General features: G+C 62.8%; 1 protein-coding gene across 11 annotated transcripts in view; it reads left to right on the forward strand.

Moving 5' to 3' along the window:
- Positions 1 to 1,026: 1,026 nt before the first annotated feature.
- The window catches only part of PACS2 (phosphofurin acidic cluster sorting protein 2), a 60,240-nt gene continuing 38,802 nt past the window's right edge, over positions 1,027 to 22,464 (forward strand). For 10 of the 11 annotated variants that reach the window (XM_060291340.2, XM_060291342.2, XM_030883150.3 and 7 more), the window contains exon 1: positions 1,027 to 1,174. In XM_060291340.2, the coding sequence (XP_060147323.1) occupies positions 1,056 to 1,174 (119 nt within the window). In that variant the 5' untranslated portion in view covers positions 1,027 to 1,055. The remainder of the gene's footprint in view (positions 1,175 to 22,464) is intronic. The other variant, XM_060291362.1, reaches the window with a different exon arrangement.

Raw genomic sequence — 22,464 nt, forward strand, 5'->3', positions numbered from 1 at the left:
TCCCCAAGTTCACTGTGAGCCCCATGGCCAGGAGCCACCCCTGCCCCCAGACATTTGTTCTCCACTGTCATGTGTAAAAACCGCAGAAAGGGCATTGCTGGATAATAAGGAGGCTCAGGCAGAAAGAGGACACGCCAGAGGGGATTTATGGAGGACCAATCTGCACACTGAGCCTGTGTGGAGCCCCAGTGCGCCCGCACGGAGGAACTCCTTGCGGGGGGGGGCTGATGGGTCTGTGCCACCCGCGACCCTGGTCCTCCTGCTTCACGCCCCACCCGGGCGATCCGCCAAGGGAGTCGGCGCGGGGGGAGGGTACAAAGAGACGGTGGGGGGACAAAGAGAGTTCGCAGCGTGGGCAAGCCTCCGGGGGACACGAGAGGCGCGGGGGCCCGGTGGTCTAGGAGTCGGTGCGGAGGACCCGGGGGCCGGCATGGGACTGGAGGGCGCCAGGGGACACGCGGAGTGCGCGGGGGGGCGGGGAGATTCTGAGGAGGCGTAGGACTGGGGGGTCGGGGACGCGCAGAGGCCCGGGGGATACAGGGGGACAATAAGTGCTCCTGGGGGGCTCGCGGGGCACAGGGCCACCGGCGGACCCTGAGGTCTCTCTGGCCCCTCCCTGCCTCTCCCGGGGGGCGGGGCGCGGCGCTCTGGGCGGGGCCTGTGCGCAGGCGCGGACGCGCGCTCCCGCGGGCCGCGGGCTGGGGCGCCTCCGGGGGCGCCGGCTCGAGGGGGGGCGCGCGCATCTCACTTCCGGTGAGCCCTCCGCAGGCCGTGATTGGGCCCGAAGCGGCGAGCGCGCGCCCGCCCAGCCAATCAGCGGCGGCGGCGCGGTCGGGGGAGGGGGAGCACGGTGGGGGCGCGCGCGGGCGGGGCGGGGCGGCCGCAGCCTGGTCGCCGCCCGCGGGCTTGTCCGACGCCCGCCCGGCTGTCCCCGCCGCCCTGCAGCCATGTGACCGCGCCGCCGCCCTCCGCGCGCCCGGCCCGCCCGCCCGCCCGCCGCGCGTCCGCGGCCCGGCCGCAGCCCAGGCCGCCGAGGGAGCGGCGGGGCCGGCGCCATGGCCGAGCGGGGCCGCCTGGGCCTGGCCGGCGCGCCCGCCGCGCTCAACACGCCGGTGCCCATGAACCTGTTCGCCACCTGGGAGGTGGACGGCTCCAGCCCCAGCTGCGTGCCCAGGTACGCCGCCGCCCGCCTGCCGCTTTGTTCCCGCGCGCACCTGCCGGCCACCCGGGACCGGCCACAGGGGACCTCGCGCCTGGGTCCCCACCCGAGGCCTGCACGCGGGACCGGCCACCCCGGACCTGCACCCGGGGCCCCCACCCGGGACAGTCCACCCGGAACCGTTCACTCTGGGATCCCCACTCGGGACCCACACCCCGGGCCGTCGCCTTTGCGCCCCACCTCGGGCACGCGCCTTCCGTGCGGACCACCCCTGACGCGTGCATGGTCCCTGAGGTCCTGGTCCCGTGCAGCGGAGGAAGTGGCCCCGGGTTTCTCAGGCCCCGCGGTCCCCCGAGGCTCTCTGAGGCGCACACCTGGTCGGCTCCCAACCGGCATCGTTGCACCTGCCTACCGATGCGGTGACGGCGGAGTCGACTCAGGGTGTCTCCTCTCTCCACCGGGTACCGTAGCTTTCCTTTTGCGTCCAGCCACACTGTCAAGCCTGAGTGGCCTGGCAGTCACTCAGGGCACGCAGTGTCCAGAGGACACACAGATCTGGGACCTGGGACCACAATTTTATTGCTTCATCCTTCGTCCTTTGAGGGTCTGGCCGTACCCCCCGTCCTGCTGGCGGGGGGTATCTGCCCCTTGCCTGTTTGCACTATGCTGTGTAATTTAGGGACTTCCTTGTACATAAACACTGCTCCTTACATCATACTGTTAATTTTGCCATCGCAAAAGATGCTGCCCTTTCCACTTGGGGGGAACTGCCCTGTCCCCAGCGGTACAGCTGGACGAGGCTCACCCACGGGACAGCGCCATGGCCATCCCGACTCTACTCAGGCCTGTCGCTTCCCTGCTCCTCCTGCCAGCTTGAAGCTCTGCGGGTTTCTTCCTGATTCAGTGGTCCCTGCTGAGGAAGCTCCCAGGCTGAGGGGGAAGAGAGACAAACTCACACCAGGGCCTGGTTCTGGAATGGACACCAGGCCACTAGGGCTGCAGGGGGGTGGCAGGGAAAAGCTCTCCCTGGGGAGATCCCCTGGCGGGACCAGAGGAAGTGGCCAGTGTGTACCGAGGGGGGTGTGCTCTGCCACAGCTCCTTCAACAGGTGTGCGAGCCAGGTGTTGGGGACGCAAAGGGCGCCGGGTGCCAGGGTTGCCCTCCCGAGCACAAGGCTGGTGGCTCAGGGCATTGGCTGTGCCGAGTGAAAAGATGGGTGCTCCCAGACCTGTGTGGGGCCTTGGGAGGTTGTGGTGTCCGAGGGAGACCCACCTGCTTGCCTCTTGTTTGGGAAGTCTCAGGGGCACCTCCCCAGGCCTGGCCTCCCACCCCCTCCAACTTCCCGTCTTGGCATTTGGCCCAGTGTCGGGCGCCACAGCCAAAGGTCATCCTGGACCTTCCCCACCATGCTTCTCCTGTCTGTCACCCCTGCGTCGTCACCCCTCCCCCCTGCTGGCTGCCGCCTCACGGCGCTCCCTGAGGGCATGCTTGCCCCCCTTCCTGCACCTCTTCAGCAGCTTCCTGGGGTGCCCCGAAAGACCACCGAAGTTTTGACCAGAGGGAGGTGAGGGAGGTGGCAGGTGGGCAGGGGTTGCGTGGTCGAGGGGCCCAGTCGGCCCCCCGCGGAGCTGGTGTAGGAAGCCCACTCTGGTGGGTGTATGGGGAGGGCGGGGGCGGGGCCGTGCAGCGCTAGGTGCTGGGGGTCCCCGGCTCTGCCTGGGTGGGGGGCGGGGGGCGGGGCCTGGCGGGTTGCTCTGTAGGCGTGGGGCTGAGCAGCCGTCGGGGTGGGCAGGCGCAGAGCTCAGGGGTCGGATGCACAGAACAGCCCCTCTGCGCCCCGGCGCGGCCCTCCCCGCAGCACCCGGGCCCCCCCGCTTGGACCCCCGAGCAGGCCTCCTTGGATAGGCTGTTCTTCGTTCCGCTCGCTCGGAGACTTTATGTAGAAGGGATTCCACTCTGTCCGTTTGCACGTCTCCTCTTGCCCGGTCTCTAAGTTTCTGAGCGGCATCGAGCTGCTGTCTGTGCCTGCGGCGTGGTGTTCCCTGTAAGACAGCAGCACGTGTCTCTGCTTTGTGGGGGCACCTGTGGCTGTCCACAGCTTTGGGCCAGTTATGAATGCACCCCGTGGGCGGGCATTCTCGCACTGGCCCTCTGCCGCAGGCAGTAGGGCTTGGGGGGCGTGTGCTGGGCGTCACCACCAGGAGCCTTCCCAGAGCGGTTATGCCAGCTCCGGCCTCCCCACCCCCCACCCCTCCCAACCCCCCCGCATCCCCACTGCTCTGCCTTCTTGCCAGCACTGCCTGACTTTCAGTTGTTGCCAATCTGGTGGGTGTGAAATGGTATTGTGGTTTTAATTTGAATTTCTCTGATTACTGATGTGGGCCGTTTGTGCTTCCTCATCAGCGAAATTCCTGTTCATCTCTTTCGCCAATTTTTTCTCCTTTTTCTTCCCCCCACTTGAGTCTCAGCAGCGTTTTAGGGACTGGTAACCCTTTTTCGGCAGTGTGTTGGCACCACCCTCCTCTGTCTTTTCGAGGTCTGTGATGCCTCCTGAGGTGCACCCGGCGTTGGCCTTGGTCTTGTCTTGTGGTCTTTCCTTCCTGGTGGTGGCGGGAGAGCTCTCTGCTCTTCCCAGCAGCTGGTGCCAGGCCCACGGGGCTGTGACAGAGGCAGGCTCGGTTTCGTGCGTTTCCTCGAGGGAGTGGACAGCACCCCTTCCCAGTGACCCCCGGCCCTGGCGTCTTCCTATCCCTGCCCCTCTGCTGGGGTTCCCAAAGCAGCCTCCTCCCCCGCCGCCCGCAGCTTCAGCGGGGTCTGGGGCATTTTGGACCCTTGCACTTGCCCCTTAATTTTCCTTCCTGTGGAGGCTTATGGATTAATTTCGCGGGGTCGGACATCTTTCCACAGGCTTACTGCGCGTTCACATTTCTCCACATCCTCCTGTTGGCGCCCTCTGCCGGCCACAGAGGGTGAGCTCACACTCGCGGAAGGGCCTTCAGCTGGAAGCGTGAGCTTTGGCAGCCGCGTGCCCGGGTCCGCCACTGCCCGCAGGACGGGGATGTCTCCGTCACCCGCGGATGAGTGTCGAGCGCTCGGGGCCAGGCTCCCCCACCGGCCAGGTGCCCCGGGCATCGCGCACGGCAGCCCCGCGGCTCCCTCTCCACGTTGGTGGCATCCGCACGTGGTTTGAACCTGCTCCTGCCGGTGGGTGTTGGGGTCATTTCCTTTGGAGCTGATGTGTTCAGAGCCACTGTGGCCATCCAGGGTGAGGGCTTGGGCCGCGTTTGCTCTTCTCTTCAGGATGGCTGGTCGCAGGGGAGGCGGGGGTGTGTCAACTCTGAAGACACTGCGGGCTTTCCGAAGTGGTGGCACCACCTTGCATGGCCGCCAGCCGTTCTGTGCACGTTCTGTGCACGTTACCATCTTTTCAATTCCAGCCATTCTGGTGGCTGCACGATAGTTTCTCCTTGGGGTCTCGCTCTGCACTTGTTGTGCGTGGGTGTTGGGTATAATCAAGAGCCTGACATGGTGCTTCTCCTTTAACGACTGATGCAGTAAATTACGTCAATGGATTTTCTAGCATTAAAGTAACCTTTCACTCTTGGAAGAATACCAGCGTGGTCATGCCGTGTTCCCCTTCCTGTACATGGGTAGACTGAGATTAAGATTTTGCTTAGGACTTTTGCATCTCTGTCTCGGGTCTGTAATCTCCTGCTCATCTACTGCCCTTATCAGATTTTGGTGCCAAGATATCCTGCAGAAAGAGCTGTTGCATGGTATTGTTTGTGTGAAACAGGAATTGTTTGTTCCTTGAATGTGTGGGAGAAATCACCAGTACAACACCTGAGCTTGAAGTTGCTTTGGGGCAAGTGTAACTCCTGGCTCCATTTCTTTAATGATTGTAGGACACACACACCCCCACTTTAAGTTAGTTTCGGAAATATAGTTTTCTGGGAATTTGTCCATTTCGTCCAGATTTTCAAGTTTTTGGCAAAAAGTTGTTCGTAATATTCTTTTTTTTGTGTGTCTGCAGGACCTTTAGAGCTGTCCCTTTTTAATTCCTGGTGTTGACTGTTTCTGCACGTGGACATCCACACTCCGATCTATCTCACCAAGGGTTCATCATTTTTTTAAAAAATGAATATTCGTATCTTTATTTCTTTCCGCTTATGCTCTTTATTTTTATTTTTATGTTCCTGTTCTGATTTATTTATTTATTGGCTGTGTTGGGTGTTTGTTGCTGTGCACGGGCCTTCTCTAGTTGCGGCGAGCAGGGGCTACTCTTCGTTGTGGCGCATGGGCTTCTCATTGTGGTAGCTTCTCTTGTTGTGGAGCATGGGCTCTAGGCACGTGGGCTTCAGTAGTTGTGGCATGTGAGCTCAGCAGTTGTGGCTCTCGGGCTCTAGAGCACAGGCTCAGTAGCTGTGGCACACGGGCTTAGTTGCTCCGTGGCATGTAGGATCTTCCCAGACCAGGGCTTGAACCCGTGTCCCCTGCATTGGCAGGCGGATTCTTAACCACTGCACCATCAGGGAAGCCCTTTTTAAATTAATTAATTAATTTTTTGGATGCTCTAATTTCTTTAAATAGCTCATTATTTTTTCTCCTTTCCTTTCACATAAGATTTTATAAATACAAAATAAGTAATGCTTTGGCTGCGTTTCACAAGCTTTTATATATAAAATCTTTCAGTTTAAAAATCTTTTTAAAAATTTCCATTATTCTCTCTTTGGCATGATGGGATATTTCAAAGTTTCTTAATATCCAAACGTATGGTTTTTTCCTTAGTTGCTTTTCCATTGCCGAATTCATTTCTTCTCTTTTTTCCTATTGTTCATTTCTAACTTAGTTATGTTGTTGTCACAGAGGGTGGTCAGTATGACACCAGGTCCTTACGATGCTTTGGAACTTACTCTGTGGCCCTGTTTGAAGTCAGTGTTCATACACGTTCTGTCTGTCCTGAAAAGGGTCATGTGTTTGGCACTTGGCAGTGTCATGTTTGATACCTGTTCCTTTAGGTCATGCTTGGCTTTGTCTGTTTCTCCTGGAGTTCTGTCATTAGGTACATCCTGTTTAGAATCGCAATCCCTCCCGGTGTTTGAACTGGTCAGCGTGTCTCACTCCTGACCTGACAGTGCTTTTCATCAGAGCAAAGATTTGGTAACAGTGTAGCTCTCTGAGCTTTCTTTTGGGTATATTTGCCTGTCATATCTTTGCCCACCTTGTTTCTTTAAACTTTCCTGTATCTTTACAGGTTACACATATCTTTGGTTGTTTGGCACGATCTAGATTTCGTTTTCATTCGATCTGACAGTCTTTATTTTCTAACTATAGGACATTCAGTCTGTCGTCCTTTATCTAAATTACTGATATTTGGGCTCAGGTCTACCATTTTATTTTTGTGCTTATTATTGTCCTACATTTTTTACATTTCTTTCTCTTTTCTGTCATATCTTATTTTGCGTTTTTTTTTTCTTATTCTATTTCCCTTTCTATTAGTTTGAAACTTGTCACTACTACTTCTTCACTGGTTACCATATAAATTGTAAATTGCGTACTTGCTGTTACAATTTAAAGTTAGTTGTAAATTCTCTTCCTGAACAACACCGGGACCTTAGAGCACATTATTCTGACCCAGCACTTTCACGTATACATGCTTTTGTTAGAGTATTTTAACTGTCTTCTTTTTTAGCCCATGTGAGGTTATTATTACTTTATATATTTTTTTTTTATATTGTTAATACTTGATTAACCTCAAAACTCTCACCACTTTCTTTTTTTTTTTTTTTTTTTTTTTTTGCGGTACGCGGGCCTCTCACTGTTGTGGCCTCTCCCGTTGCGGAGTGCAGGTTCCGGACGCGCAGGCTCAGCGGCCATGGCTCATCGGCACAGCCGCTCCACGGCATGTGGGATCTTTCCGGACCGGGGCATAAACCCGTGTCCCCTGCATCGGCAGGCGGACTCTCAACCACTGCGCCACCAGGGAAGACCTCACCACTTTCTTTTCTTTATTCTTTTTGTATCTCTGGACTCGGAATCATTTTTCTCCTTGTGTCGGAAAATGCGTCTTCAGGGTTTTCTTCGGTGAGGATCTGCAGATAACTAACTGTTCTTTCAGTGTATCTGAAAACGTTTACCCTCGTCCTGGAGGGTGTCCTCCCGGTTGTGGGGTCCCGGGCAGCATCTCCCCCGACTTGGCTCTCAGTTCTGCTGTTGAGAGGTCAGTGCCAGTCAGCTGTGATTGGTTGGAAGGTCTGTCCTTTCTCCCTAGTGGCTCTGCAGTCGCCTCTCTGCTGTGCCTGAGTTGGGGTCATTGGCCTTTTTGCCTCTGTGGGGTGGTGATTTTCATTGGTTCCGGGAAGTTCTCAGGCACTTTCTCTGCAGTAGTCATCTCCTCCTGTCTGTCTGCTCGCCCCCGGAACACACCGGCCCTCTGGCAGCCCTTCCCTCTGATGTCACTGAAACCGGCCACCGGGCAGTCTCTGCTCGTCCCTGTTTCAGCGGCCAGTTCTCAGCCCTCTTTTCTGCAGAGGCGCGTCCGCGTCCCCCTGCACCCCGGCCTGCAGGAGGGTGTGCGGGGCAGGCGGGATCGGCCGTCCCCCACCGTGGGCAGAGCGGGCACAGAGTGGCACTTGGCGCGTGCCTGTGGTTGAACAGGATGCCGTGTTCAGGACCCTGGGCTTCGTTTGGAGGTCTGGGGAGTCACCAATCTGTTGGGGGCGGAGCTCTGGTTGGACGTGTGGGCGGGGGAGGCGGGGCGGGGAGGGCAGCAGCGGGGTTGAGCGTGGGCTCGGACTCGGCAGCTTCTGAGCGCTGCGAGCCGCGTCGAGGGAGAGACTGAGGCACCTGACCCCAGCTATCCAGGCCTGCGGGCTGAGCATCTCTGGGGGAGGCCTGGCCCCTTGCTGGAGTCAGCGTGGCTCCATTCAGCGCCCCCTGACCGCCCTGTGCCGGGCAGTGCCCAGCCCCGGTGCACACCTGGGCGGTGGCCTGCTCCTCCGGCAGGTGTCGAGGTGGGCAGTAGCCCTCCGTGGGCGCAGTGCTGTAAACGTATCGTCTTCCCGAGTTGGCTTTCATGCGGAAGGAATTGGCCACGGGGGGCAGGTGTCATCTCATGTGATGCTTAGTGACCCATCAACCAGGTGGGGCCCCTCAGTCGCCCCGCTGCCTGTCCCTCTCTTCCCGGGATCTGGGCTCCAAAACAAGCTCCCCTCTCCCTCTCCCCAGCAAGCCCAGCATCCCGCCCCAGGAGGGTCGGATGACGAAGGGCGTCTGGGAGCAGGTGGGTGGGGCTGGGGGACTGTTCCAGAGAGTTGCTCTGCAGTCAGGAGCAATGACGGGCACGTGGAGGCATCATGGTTGGGTCTTCAGGGTCCTTCAGGGGCCCGAGCATCACTTGGTGTGGCCAGAGTGACCCATCACAGAGATGGGGGTGCTCAGGGGCAGGCACGCAGGGAATGGCAGGACGGGGCAGCCCTGACGCTGAGCGGCCTGGCGCTGCTGTCCCACCCAGGCCCCACCAGTCCCGTGTGTCCTCCTGCCAGTATGACCGAGTCTCATCGGACGCTCCAGACCGGGCCCCTCAGCTTCCGGTCTCGGTGGGAACTGGCTCGCAGTTGTCATTCCCGCTGCTGCTGGGTATTTTGGGCTGCAGGATGCGCCGGGCGGTGAGTGTGGGAGCTGCTGGCTCCCCCCTGCCGCCTGCGCCTGGCCGCTCTTGTGGCTGTTAGACAGTGGCCCTGAAAGAAGCCCTAAAAATAGCAGGTGAGCGTACGCGGAAGCGGAGTTCCCCCGGCCCTGGAGGTGCGTTGCCACGATGTGTCCTCAGCCAGGGAGGACTCTGCAGACGGGTGAGCGTACGCGGAAGCTGAGTTCCCTCCGGCCCTGGAGGTGCGTTGCCTCGGGTGTGTCCTCAGCCAGGGAGGACTCTGCAGACGGGTGAGCGTACGCGGAAGCCGAGTTCCCCCCGGCCCTGGAGGTGCGTTGCCACGATGTGTCCTCAGCCAGGGAGGACTCTGCAGAGGGCTGTGATGCATGTGAGGACAGCCCGTCCTGAAGAACGGAATTTCTAGGACTCTGCAGAGGGCTGTGATGCATGTGAGGACAGCCCTGTCCTGAAGAGCGGAATTTCTAGTAAAGCACTTCCTACTCCTGAGTGTCTCCAGCCCGCGGGGCCCCCGCCCGCCCCGGAGAAGGCAGCGCTCTGTGCTCTGTGCTTTCCGGGGTGAGACGTGTGCGTTCTCCAGGAGCCCCTTCTCAGCAGCAGCGGACACGCAGCGCCCAGCTCTGCTGGCCTGGTAGCTCTTCCCATTGGAGGTCAAGGCCGAGATCTGGGGTCTTCTGCATGGATGGGCCAGAACGGGCCCTGGGGGCGCTTCTGCAGCCACGAGGTGGTGGGAGGTGCTGCGGACCGGGCGCGTCTGTCCTTCTTCCTGCCAGACGCGAGGCAGCCAGCCGGGCCCCGCCGCCCCCACCAGCCTTTCCTCATCTCCCCAGCCAGACCACGACGCCTCCCTGGTGCGGGGCAGCATCCAGCTACCGTTCTGAGAAGGGACGCTCCTGGTGGCCTGGCCACAGGGCACCTTTGTCCGGATGGCAGGAGAGGATGGGGAGGGATGGCAGAGGGACGGGGACGAGCAGTGTCCGCACGGGGGGCTCAGGTCCACCAGCAGTGAGGACCCCCGCCCCACAGTGGTCAGGACAGAGTGGAGCGGCTGGGAGGTATCACGAGGAGCCTGGCCCGGCCTCTCCTCCTCGGGCAGACACACCGGGTCTTGCCCTTGGCAGGAAGAGAAGCACCTCTCCTGTCTCCCGTCCTGGCCATCAGCTGGCTCCGTTTCCACTGTCCGTGGGGCGATTCCCTCCGCCCCCTGCCAGGACGTGCAGCCCTACACACACCGTGAGTCCCGAGGAGAGCAGCGTGGGCTTGGGCGTCTCTGCCCCCTTGAAGGTGGAACCCTGTTGGCGGGGAGTTGGCCCTCGGAGGCACTGCCCTCTGGTCAGATGTGGCTGTGGCCTTCGGCGGCCTGGGTTCCGACCGCCTCTGCCCCGCATCACCTGCACGGGCTGCGTGTTCCTCCAGTTGGCGCTGGGCTCCCTCGTCTTTGCCCACTTTACTCTGTAGGGCCTGCGTCCCCATTGGGAGACCCTTAGTGAGGAGCCTTGGACCCTTGACAGCTGGGACACTGGCATCTTTCCCTTAACCGGAGCCTCGTTTTCCAGTCCTGCAGCCGACCTCGCGGCAGTGATGGTGGGTCATCTTTTATCGGATCACGGCCAGTCAGGATCTTCCTACTTTTAGATGCAGACAGGATGGGATGAGGCTTTCCGGCACAGTTTGCATGTGGGGCTTCAGGTGCCGCCGTGTGAGGGCTGGCTCTGTGGAGGTGTCCTCAGGCCTCGGAGGACATTGTCACCACCCTAGGGCCCCTGGCAACCAGCACCCACATCCCTGCTTCTGAACCCAGGTGGGGGCTCCCCCTGCTCGGGGGTGTCGTGACTCACACAAGGCTGGTCCCTGTTGTCTGGGAGCAGACACGGTGCATCTCCAAGGCGCCCGAAAGTGCCTCAGACAGGTGTCGTGCTGGGGCGAGTGTCCTGGGGTGCTGCCCTGGGCGCCCCCTCGGTTCCTTCTTTGAGCTCCGCCAAGGGGCCAGCTGGGTACAGCCACCCGGAGGTGCCCCGTGGCAGGTCACGGGAGGGAGTGGAGGGTGCGTGGCCATTCCACGCTCTGTGGTGGCCCAGGGCCCTCCCGCCCTACCCGTCCAGGCTGCATGCGCCAGGCAGTGAGGGCAGGGTGAGCTTTGGCTGCACAGACCTGTCCTGGGTTCTGGGCTCCTGTGACCAAGCCCATGGCCAGGACACTGCTGCCGGCTCCCGGTCAGGGTCCCTCTGGGGTACCCCCCGTCTGTGCCCCCGCTGTGCTTGCCCCCACCCCAACAGGAGCACGCTGTCTCTTGCTTATTCCCGCTCGGGCTCCGGACTCTCTGCTTTAACTGGTTGCAGCGTGACTTAAGAGTTGTCACGCTTTGACAAGTTAATGGAGAGTGACAGTCACCACACCGCGAACTGCGTGCCCCGGGCCGGCCCGGCTGTGGCAGGAGACGAGCTGCGTGTGGAGCATGTTTCCAAACGCTGTGATTGTCGATGCAGCGCCGGGCGCCCACCCCCGGGAGAGCGGTGAGAATGGGGCGAGACTGCGCTGCCAGCTGGGGGGGGCATGGGGCCCCACTCAGAATGAGGGCTTCCCAGAGGAGGGGGCATGGGACAGGCTGAGAGTCCGGCGGCAACGGCCTGAGGCCGCAGGAGAGGCACACGTCTGGGTCCATCAGGGCCAACCAAGGACCGCCCCTGGGGCCAGGCGGGTGGTGGGCTGTACGCAGATGCCGAGTGGCACAGGGACCCGGCTCCCCCACCAGCCACTCGGCCCTCGGGCCCTCGGCTGGTCACGCTGTGAGCACGGCCCTGTGCTTGCCCTGCAGACCGTTGTCCTGGGTTTGTGCCAAAGCGGCCGAGGCAGAGCTGATGGGGGTGCCCCGCTGCAGGTCCCCGCAGGGGACACGGGACCTTGACCGTCAGGGTTTGGGCGGTGGGGGGGGCTCTTATGTCTCCCCCCACCCCCCCCAGCCGCAGCTCGCCAACACCTGCCTGTGGGCTTGCCTCTGGCAGGTCATCGAAGGCTTCAGACGTTTGTTTATTAGTATTAGTGACGGGGTCGGAGATAGGACCACTGCACCTGAGCCCCTCGGGCCGTGCTGGGGTCACCCACAGTCTCGGTGTCACGCCAGCTTTGTGGCGATGGTGGAGGTCGTTCTAGGGGAGAAGCGCGGCACAGATGGGGACACCCCACCTCCCCAGCGGGAGGAGCGAGTCTGTAGGGAGGCCTTGTGCAGCCAGGCCTCTCCCGACCCGCGGAGAGAACGCCACACCTCTGTCCCCTTTCACATCTGCCTCCTGGAGAAAAGGGGACAACGCCTGGTAGAAAAGCCGCCCTCCCCCAGAGCCTTGGGCCTGACTCAGCGGACAGAGGCCTCGGGGAGGGGGCAGCTGCTACAGCAGCTGCTCGGGGACGGCCGCTGGAAAGCTGGGGCCTCCCATCCGCACATGCTCTGTACCCAAGGTAGGCCCTAGCGCTGCTGTCCTTCTGCAGAGAAGGTTTCTGGGGCAGTGTGCGTGGGCCGTGGGACGGGAGGGGGCGGCTGCGCAGGCCCCAGCCCAGCGCCTTCCTGCTGAAAACCAGCTCCTTTAAAGGAGGGCACAGTGGGCAACAGTGTAAGTGGGATTTCCAGTTAAGCTGTTTGTGTTAGGAATAAAAAGACGTGTCTGGTCAGACCGTTTAGAGGAGAGTTCCTTGGGGATCCCCTCCTACTCGGGGGTCTTTCCAGTTCCCTTTAAGAGTAGAGTGAAGATGAGAACCTTTCTCAGTGAGACATGCAGCCTGGTAGCCCCATTTTTGCATGTTACTGACCTAGACAGAAAGGGTGTCAGGTTCACCCGGACCCAGAGCCTTGCGGGAGGGAAATTGGGAAACTCATAGCAGTAGAGCATTACAGATGTCCAGGGCTCTAGTTGAATTTCCTCCCCCTGCTGTGGAGTTAACTCAGGTGAAGCTAGGATGTTACACAGCTGTTTCCTCCCGAGCTAGCTCAGCCGGCTGTGGGCCGCCCCCAGGAGGCCTCTCGAGGCTGACCCGCGCCCCCTTCCCCAGGCGGGCGGCCGTGGCGCTGCTGTGCGCTGCTTTGTGAAGGAGAAGGCCGTGGAGCCAGGTGATGGGCAGAGGCCTCCGGGGAGGAGCGCCTGTGCTTTGTAGGGGCCCTGGGCACGGCTGGCGGGCTGCAGCCCCTCCCCGCGTGGCCCCGACCAGACCCTCGCGTTGCCTCTCACGCCCGCGTGCCTGACTTGGCATTTCCATCGACGTTTGAGATTTGCTGGAGGTCCTGGGGACCGGACGTGGTTGGGGAGGGGACCCCGGGCCTCCAGGAGCTCTGGGGGAGTCTAGGGTGCTTGGCCCCCAGGCTCAGCCTCTGTGGTGCAGTGCATCGGGGCCTGGGGGCCTGAGCACCCCCTGGAGGCACCAGCGTGGGGCGGGGCAAGTGGCAGGAGCCTTCTGGTCTCCTCAGAGCCTGTGACCACTCAGCGTGCTTCTCGCGATGGCTGGGCGTGGTCCAGGCGGCCCTCTGTGTGGGCACAGCAGGGACCCCTGCAGCGTCCCCTGGGGACGCCCTCACTGAGAGCAAGCCTGTGGGTCCACGGCGGCTGCATTACCTCAGAGCAGGTGCACCTGGTGCCTGTCTCAGGGAGGAGACCTTGTTCTCCACCGAGCGGGGCTGGGACCTCTGCTGTTGGAAGAGGGAACTCAGGGTGAACCCCTGCGTCCGTACCCACACCCGGTGGGGGGAGGCTCCAGCCGGCACCAGCCCCGCCCCCTTGTGTCTTGGGGTCTCGGGCCTCTCTGTGGAGGACAGGCCATGAGGCAGGACCCACCTGAGCAGACGCAGTGGTGGCTTCCCACCAGGGAAGCGGGGGCCCCCAGGGGTGACCGCTGTGCCCGTGGTGGGGAGTGGCCGAGCCTGGGGGGCTGGTGTGTCTGATCGCCGGCCCGACCTCAGTGTGACCCTACCCCTCGCCTGGTGACAGCCCTGGTGTGGCCAGTGCCTGCCCAGACGGAGGGCAGTGGTGTGGCTGAGAAGAGGGACCTGGGGCTCCGGGGCAGCAGACAGCCAGGGCCCAAGACCCAGCGTTTCCAGGAGGGCCAGCTGCTGGGATTGAGGTGTGTGGTGAGCACGGACCCTGTCTGGAGCCTGCTTTGGAGAGGAGGGAGCAGCAGTAGCTGGGGGGACTCGGGGGGGGGGTGCCGCGATGGGGGGGTACCGGGAGGAATGGCCGTGTGTTGGCTGCTGTGAGAAGCAGCTCTCCTCAGGTCACCCCTGTTTCTCAGCAGAGCGAGCAATGGAGCGAGGTGGGGCGGAGGGGGATGTGAGGTGTTTGTCCAGGGAGGAGGGTGGCCCGGGAAGGTTGGGGGCCAGACGTCCGTGTCGCAGACCTGGGTGGCCAGGTGGTGCCAGGGGTTCTCCGGGGCTGTGTCCAGCATCTCAGGTGGAGAATATTGGTGAACTGGGTGCCCCAGGAGGGACCAGAGGGAGGGAGATGGGGTGCTAGGCTGGGGGCTGGCCTGGGGTGACCCACAGTGGGTCCAGCGCTAGAGGACGTGGGCCGGAAGATGGGCGGCGGTCCGACAGGAGGTCCGAGCGTGGGGCCTCCTGGAGACAGGACGAGGCCCCGGTGAGGTGGGGTGCCTGCAGGCTGTGTCCGTGGGAGGAAGAGGGACGTGGGGTTCCTGGGATTCCGCTGGCTGGGGCATCCGTCCCAGCTGAGGCGCGTCCTGTGCTGGCCTCCGTGACTTGCCCGGCCAGCCCCCCAGCTGGGACCTGCAGCATTCCTCCCTCCCCGGGGATGGGGGGCAGGGCCGCGTGGCTCAGCCTCTTGGTGACTAGCCCTTTCATCACCTCTGTCACCGTCACCCGGATCCCGCTTTATGCCCCGTCGGGTGCTGCGTGCCCGCCCAGTCCGTGACGTCAGCCTGCTGCTCCTTTCTGTTATCATTCTTTCTTTGTTTTGCTCTTCCTCTGCTATTTTTGGTCACTTATTCCTTGGAAATTGGTGAAGATTGATTGAGTTTTCTTTATTACCCCCTCCAGGAAATCTGTTTTCAAGTTCCTTTATCGTGTGCTTGAAAAGTGAGAATTCCCAGCATTGACGGGAAACCAGCGTCCCTCCTTCCCTCGCAGGCAAGTGAGGGCCTTGCCGAGTGGGCTCTGCACCCCTCTCCCGCCCCCCCCCCCCCCGGTTCCAGACGCCTGCTCACAAGGGGGCCCGCTTCCACGCGCCTTCCGCTCCGCCCAGGCGCCCGCTCGGTCCTCGCATCCCGGGGACGGAGGGGCCGCTGGGGCTGTGTCCCCTGGCCTCTGGTGGTTTTGACGAGTGCGGTGAGCCTGCCAGTGGTTCCCCTGTGGGCGGCGTGTGTTCTCTGGTTGCTAGGAAGTGTTTTTCTTTGGATTTGGCACGTCTGGGTGTGTTTATTATCACATTTTTACTTCATCCTCCTTGGGACTCAGTGTCTGCCCAGCTCGTTTTGGAGGAATTCTCATCTGGGGTCTGGTCGGATGTCCTGCTTCCCCTCCTCTGTCTCCAGTCGCCCTTCCTGGCGAGAGCCGCGCCCAGCAGCGTCCAGTGCCAGCTCTGACCATGAGGGGCTACCCTCAGCTCCGTGGTTGGGCCACGTGGGCAGCCCCCCGGGGCGCACAGGAGCCCCTGAACAGAAGCCCTGGCTGTGCCGACCCTCTCCTGGCCGCAGCGGCCGTGGTGAAGCCCGGTGGGCACTGCACCCGGCCCTCAGATGGTGGGATTGCTCAGCCCCCAGGGCCTCCCGGGCTTCCCGGGGGAGGCGCCTCTGCAGGGAGCCACGTGGCGCAAACTGGAGGAGGTGCGGGTGGAGGTCTTGGTCTGGCGTCCAGGGTTCCTCCTGGGGGCTCCAGCCCCTGGGCGCAGGTGCTAAGGGCTCAGTCTCCTGCTGAACAGCAGCCCCTGTGGCCCCCTGCCGAGGAGCGGGTCTCGATTGCTAAGTGAGAAGTTCAGCCCTAGACGTGCCCTGTCTGGGGCAGAGCAGAAGTCCTCCGAGAAGGCTCAAGCCCCATCCCTGCTGTCAGCTCAGGCGGGTAGCAAAGTGCCACAGGCCTGCAGCTTGAACAGCATTTAGTTCTCACAGTTCCGAGGGCTGGAAGTCCAAAGTCTCGGTGCCAGCAGGTCCGGTGTCTGGTGGGGGCTGCGTCCTGGTTCATAGATGGTGTCTCCCTGTGTCCTCACTGGGGGAAGGGGTGAGGGAGCTCCCTGGGGTCCCTTTTACAAGGGCACTAACCCCATTCACGAGGGCTCCACCCTCCTGACCTCATCACCTCCCAGAAGTCCCTCCTCCTGATAGCATCACAGTGGGGCTTAGGGCTTCAACATATGGATTTGGGGGAAACAATAGCCTGTAGCCCCCGCTGTGCCCCCAGTGTTTTCAGGGGCACCTGGGGCAGGACACACTCTGCTCCCCTCACAGACGCTTCCAGGGTGCATGTGGCTGCTGCCCTCCGTGCCCTCCCCAGACCCGGTGCCTGTGGGCAGTGGGCCTGCAGTGGAGCGTGCCCACAGCCTGGGACCTGGAGCTTGTCGGGTCCTTGTAGACCACCTGCTGTGAGACACCAGAGGCGCACGTCCCACCTCGCCCGCCCTGACTGCTCTGGCTCTCTCGACACCCCGTTGTCTGACAACCTGGCGGCCCTGAACTCCCCCAGACGGCCGCACTCCGCACCCAGCGGGGCGTGCTCTTTCCCTTCCGTGAGCCTGCCCACTGCGGGGCCACCAGAGGCTGCCCCGGCACGGTGTCCCACGGCGGCCCTGCTTGTCAGCGCACGCGGCCCAGGTGCTCTCCCGTCACCGTGGGCCTCGCTCCGCCAGCCCTCGTGGGCGCCTGTCCCTGGACTGTGCTGCCTGGAGGGAGCCTGGGGACTCGGGGTCCCCAGAGAGAAGGCGCTGGCTGCTTGCTGGTGTGGCCTGGGGATGCGCCTGGACAGGCCGGGCTGGGGCGAGGCCAGGGTGGTTTCTCTGAGCCCTGGGGAAAGCTGAATGTTAAAGGAGCCGGGGAACGGGCCGCCTCCTTCCAGGGCCACCCCCGAGTGTGCCCTCCCCCCTCCCCCCCCGCCCCATGGGAAGTTGGGAGTGGGGCAGGAGTTGGGTAGATTTTGGCAAAGAAGCAGGAGGAAGGCCATCGCCTTCACTCTGTCCAGGCAGACCGCAGGGCTTGCGGCCAGCTGGGCCCTTGTTGTCCCGGCTGTGAGTCACCTGGACCACAGCTTCCCGCCTGGAGCAAGGCTGAGCGGGGCCACTGCTTGGTCCCTGAAGTCCCCTGTGGTGCGGTCCAGCCGGCAGGCTGTGCAGGAGGGCATGCGGCCCAACCAAGGTGCTTGTGGCCTGCGCCGTCCTCTGCACCCAGCTTCCCTGTGCTGGCCTGGCCGAGGAAGGGCCCCCCCCGCAGGAGAGTGCTGGGCAGGGGCTCTTTCCCGCCTGGGGACCCCGTCTCCCTCGCGACCAGGACAGTGCGGGGCTCCCCTCCAGTGGCTAGTGAGGTGTACCCGCGTGCCCAGGGCCTCTGGTCACTCAGGCGGGGCACAGAGGCCCAGAAGGCCCAAGGAAGGAGGTTTTGATGGCCAGGCCCGGGTCCTGGGATGGCTGACGGCTCTCACGTGTAACAGCCTTGTGGCCGGCTGGCTGGAGCTCTCTGGGTCCTGGGCCCTGTGTTGAGGTTATGCGTGTGTCCCAGTGTTGTCTGCCCAGCCCCCTTGGGGCGGCCCTCCCTGCTGTGGACACAGGGTGCTCTCTGCAGGCGCCTGGGCCCATGTGGCCTCTACCGGGTACCCGTGCTCAGCCCGGCCCACCCACCGGCCGGCTTGTCCAGCGTGTGGCCATGCTGGCCTCTGACGCAACACCCACCACTCCCTTGGAGGGACTGGCTCTTCTGCCCCCTCCTACCCGTGCCCTGGCCCCCGTCGCAGGTTAGCTTCTGCTGGGGCAGGAAGGTGGGCTCACAGTGACCCCTTCCAGGGGTCCCGGCCTTGGTGTTGGGGTGCCTGACTGTCCCTTGCTTCCTGCAGGGCCATCCCAGCCCCACACGGCTGGCAGGGAAGCTGAGAAGGCACCTCTGACCTTCTCTCCTGATTAGCAGGAAGCAGCCATGTCCAGATAAGGCTCGATCAGCAGAGAAAGCTGAGCTGGGCCAGCGAGAGCTGGCAGCCGCCTCAGCCTGCCGGAGGAAGGTGACCAGTGCTCGGGATGCGGGTGCAACTGGAGCCCTTGGCCCCCAGCAGGCTCTGCCCCTGAGAACCCTCCAGGCCTCCAGGTGCCCCAGTCTCACCCTGCGGCCCTGCCGTGACCAAGCTGCGTGGGCCTGGAGCCTGAGCCCCCAGGGTGCCGTGTGTGGGCCGGCCCGTCCCAGGGGGGCAGGCCGGGCGTGGGGGCCGCGTGGCCACCTGCCGCCGCAGGGCCCCCGCTCCCACCGGGGCAGATGCAGGACTGTGCAGACAGGGTCAGCTCCTGGAGACAGAAGGCCCCTTAGTTCTCCCTCCCACAGAACACCCAGCGCATGTGGGGCCACAGAGGCAGGCCCGCACGTGGCCCCGGTTTAACCGCTAACGTCCTGGGTGCCGGGAGAAAAACGGGAGAGTCAGCGTCCTCCTCGGAGGGCCAGCCCGGCCCTGGGAAGCCCGGGGGGCGCTCTCCTTGTGCGTCGCGGGCTGCACGCTGTGCTGGGGTCTGGGCCCAGCCAGCCCCTCGTGGCCCGTGTGGTCGCCCTGCGCCCAAGCTGAGTGCTGCTGGCGGGACTGTGGTGGGGCGGCCACTCTGGGCAGCGGTCTGCAGCCCCTCTAAAGGCCCGGCCACGTCGCCACGTGGCCAGCACATCACTCTTTCAGAAGAAGAGGAACAGGGGCTGCATTCACGCTTGCACACGCGTGTTCAGGGCGGCTGCCCGGAGGGCCCAGTGCTGTCCCGACACCTACCGGGTGGGTGAACCCAGGACGTGGCGCCCCTCAGAGGAGCCACACGTGTGAGCCCCTCGTACCGAACGTCAGGCCGGGCGGGGCCCCTGTGGGCTGATGTCGCGGTCCTGGAGTTAGAGGGGACGCTTGCTCAACGTCGCCAGTGCTGAATGCCGCTGGTGGTGTGTGTGCTTGAGCACGGTTGAAATGGTCGATTTTACATCGTACACGCTTTACTACAGTGGGAGAGGTTTTAGGGAGGAGGGCCAGGGACGGTTCCAGATCCGAGGAGACCAGCCAGGCAGGCCGCCGACAGCAGGGAGGACGGGGCGCCGCGGGCGACGGCCCCTCGCTTAGCGTCCTGATGCCCCAGCTCGCTCTCAGCCCGGTCGCCCCCAAAGCCTAGGTGCCCACGGGGCGGGGTCCCTGGCTGGTGGCGGGGGGGTGTTTGCTGAGCTCTTGCTGCAACTTTCTGTGGAGCTTGAGCTTTTCCTCATAAAAGCCATGGCGGCAGGCGGCGGGCGGCGACCTGCGGGCCCCGGAAGGCTCTGGAGCCCCAGGGCGGCGTGGGTTACGGGTCTGCACGCCTGTGAGTCGCCTCTGCGCCGTCGCCCGCATTTCTGTGGGTTGATTGTCTTTCTGCTGCTCCTCTGTAGGCGCCTTTGTACTTGGGACATTAGTCCTTTGTCTTCTGTCGGCATCGCGGCTCCTTTCCCGCATCTATTGTCCCGTCTCTGAGTCTGCTTGCAGTAACGTCCACGTTTCCCGTCTCGGGCAGAGTTTGTGTCTCGAGGAGCTGGGGGAGCCACTACGTTGGGCGCATCTGGCCCCCTTCCTCCGAGGACCTGGGTGCACCAGGTGCCGTCCTAGGCCCCGGACCTGGTCCCATCCCTGTGGAACTCAGCCCTGCTTAAGGGGATGCGCGGTGATCTGGGACAGACACTTCCCACCTGAGCACCATCAGTGAGAGGGGGGTGAGGTGGGACGAGGGGGGATACGGAGCTCCCTGATGTTGGGGCGCCAGTCAGCAGGGCGGGGCCGGGCCCCAAGTGCTGGGCCTGGGGCTGGGAGTGCAGGACGTCTCTAGGGCCTTCCCGGAGGCTGGACAGAGCCAGTCACTGGGCTCTTTCTGCAAGGCGCCTCCACACCGGCTGGCGGCCACAGGACAGGGCAGGGTCCTCCTGGGGGGCTGCTCGGGTGGCGAGCAGGCTGAGGGGCTTCCAGGAGATAGGTAGAGCCCGGGGCGGGGGGCCTGGGATCGGCCCCTGGGCAGTCAGGAGGGAACGGGCCGTGTTTCGGAAAGGACTACGCGTTGGGCTGGAACTTTTAATTTTAGAGTGAAAATGTCAAGAAGAGCCAAGGTGGCAAAGATGGTGGTTGGCATGCAGAGGGGCACTCCTGCCTCCTTCTGAAGCCAGCAAGACGAGGAGTGGCCAGAGACCTGGGGGGAGGCCCAGGAGAAGGAGGACATGGGGGCCCAGGACCACCGGGTCGGGCCCGCTGCAGGGGAGCCCAGGACAGGCCCAGCCCTCAGATTCTCCAGAGGGCGGAGGCACAGGCACCGGGGCGGAGCCCAGAGCCCTCGTCGTGCCCGCTCTGGATGCGAGCAGACGCCGGCATCCAGGTCCGACAGTGACGGTCAGCAGGAAGCGTCAGCCACAGCACGGCCCTGCACCCGTGGAGCGGGGACAGGACGCTCCGGATCGCCCAGCTGGACGGCAGACGCAGACGGGCTCGGCGCAGGAGCCAAGTGCGAGCTGAGCAGCTGTCGCGGGGAGCGGAGCGGAAACAGAGGTGGACGGAGACGGCGAGGGGATACCGTGGGCGCTGCGTGTGGAGCGAGGGGTGTCTTGGCGCTACTTCAGGAAGGAGCCCCCACCCACCGCCGGTCCTCCCGCTGCCCTTGGCCCTGTGCTCTGTCCATTCTGTCCACAGGGCGGCCAAGAGCTGCCCTCCGCAGGCCATGCGGGAAGGTCGCTGCCCTGCCAGAGCACGCAGAGCCTCCCCCCGCGGCAGGCGGGCCCAGGCGGGGACAGTCCCCTCCTCAGATGTCTTTGCTTGTGACTGGCCCTGTCGCTTCCGTCCTGAGGGGGGCGAGCAAGGGAGGGGGTGAGGTCCTGCTGTGGGGCCCCCCGCGCTCTTGGTGGGCCTGGAGCAGTTGGGTGAGACAGCCTTGCTTTCCTCTTAGGGTTGGGGAGCCCTGTTGAGGAAGAGTCCCTCTTAGCAAAGGTTTTCATTTGTTTGTTTTTGTTTTTCTCTTCTTGGCCGCCCCATGTGGCATGTGGGATCTTAGTTCCCCGACCAGGAACGGAACCAATGTCCCCTGCATTGGAGGAGTGGAGTCTTAACCACTGGACCGCCAGGGAAGTCCTTTAGCAGAGGTTTTTAATCAGAAGTTAAAGCCAAGCCTTGTGCACTGTTGGTGGGAATGTAAAATGGTGCATCTTCTGTGTAAAACAGTGGATAGAGCTGCCCCCAGACCCAGCAGTCCCACGTCCGGGCGAGTATCCTGAAGGAACTGAAAGCGGGGTCTCCAAGAGATATTCCTCCCGCCCGCCCCCCTGCCATGTTCCTAGCAGCACAGTTCACATGCGCTGAGACTGCTCATCAGTCCATGTGGTGACGATGACCCAGCCTGAAAACGAAGGGGTCCTGACACAGGCTGCATCATGGAGGGACATGCTGAGTGACGTGGGCCAGTCACAGGACAAATCGTGTGTGATCCACTCGTATGAGGTCCCTAGAGCAGATTCATAGACAGGAAGCAGGAAGGTAGGGCCGCGGGCTGGGGGACGGGAGGGCAGTGAGTGTTGAATGGGGACAGAGTTTCAGTTTTACAAAATGAAGAGTTACGGAATGTGGTCGTGGTGGCACAACCGCGTGAATGTGCCTGATGCCCCTGGACTGGTTCCTTGAAGGTGGTAAATTTCACGTTGTATACATGCTACTGCAATAGAAAAGGAGAGAGGTAGCTTTGCCAGACTGTCCCCCAGACATGGCTGTAGCAGTTACAGCTCCCAGGGTGGGGAAAAGTTAGAGCCGGACGCCTCAGGGCTCACCAGCGCTGACCCTCACGCTGCCTGGCTGGACTCCAGCGGGGGCCCAGGGAGGGGCTCAGGGGCCCACCCGCCTGGGGTCCTGCTTAGGTGGGGAGCCATCTCCAGACCCCAAGGCCTGCTGAGCCCCCGGTGGGGACTGCCCTTCCCCCCGCTCCTGGCCCACGTGGGGCCCTGGGGACCCTGTGGCGTTGCGCCATCAGGGAGCCAGTCCCCACCCGCCACCTGCCGCTGCCCTCCCCTCCCCCGCAGCTGAAGGAGGCGCAGGGAGTTTGGTTTAAAGGAGGCACCGCCCTGCTCCTCTGGGACCCCAGTGCCCCGGGGCAGCAGGGCCGGAGTCCCACACGCAGGATGTGGGGGTGGCCAGTCTCCCAAAGAGGAATCGGAGGCTTTGTGCTCTCTGCAGCCTCATCTCCCCACCCCACCCCACCCCACCCCCGCCCCGGAGGCCCTGCCCCCACCACCTGGAGCCCAGGCTCCGAAGCTGGGTGGGCTGAGGTCTTTTGTCTGGGGCTGGGCGCAGGTGCTGGCCAGGTTTCCTGGGGCAGTATCGGGGAGCGGGGCCTCGGGGGACCCTCAGCTCCCTCCACTGCGTGGCGACTGGGGGGGTGCTGGGCAGGCTGCCCCCCAGCCCCTGGGGGGCATTAATCGTGAGACCTTCCTGTCGGTGGGAAGG

This window comes from Globicephala melas, chromosome 2 (assembly GCF_963455315.2).
Source record: "Globicephala melas chromosome 2, mGloMel1.2, whole genome shotgun sequence".
NCBI lineage: Eukaryota > Metazoa > Chordata > Mammalia > Artiodactyla > Delphinidae > Globicephala > Globicephala melas.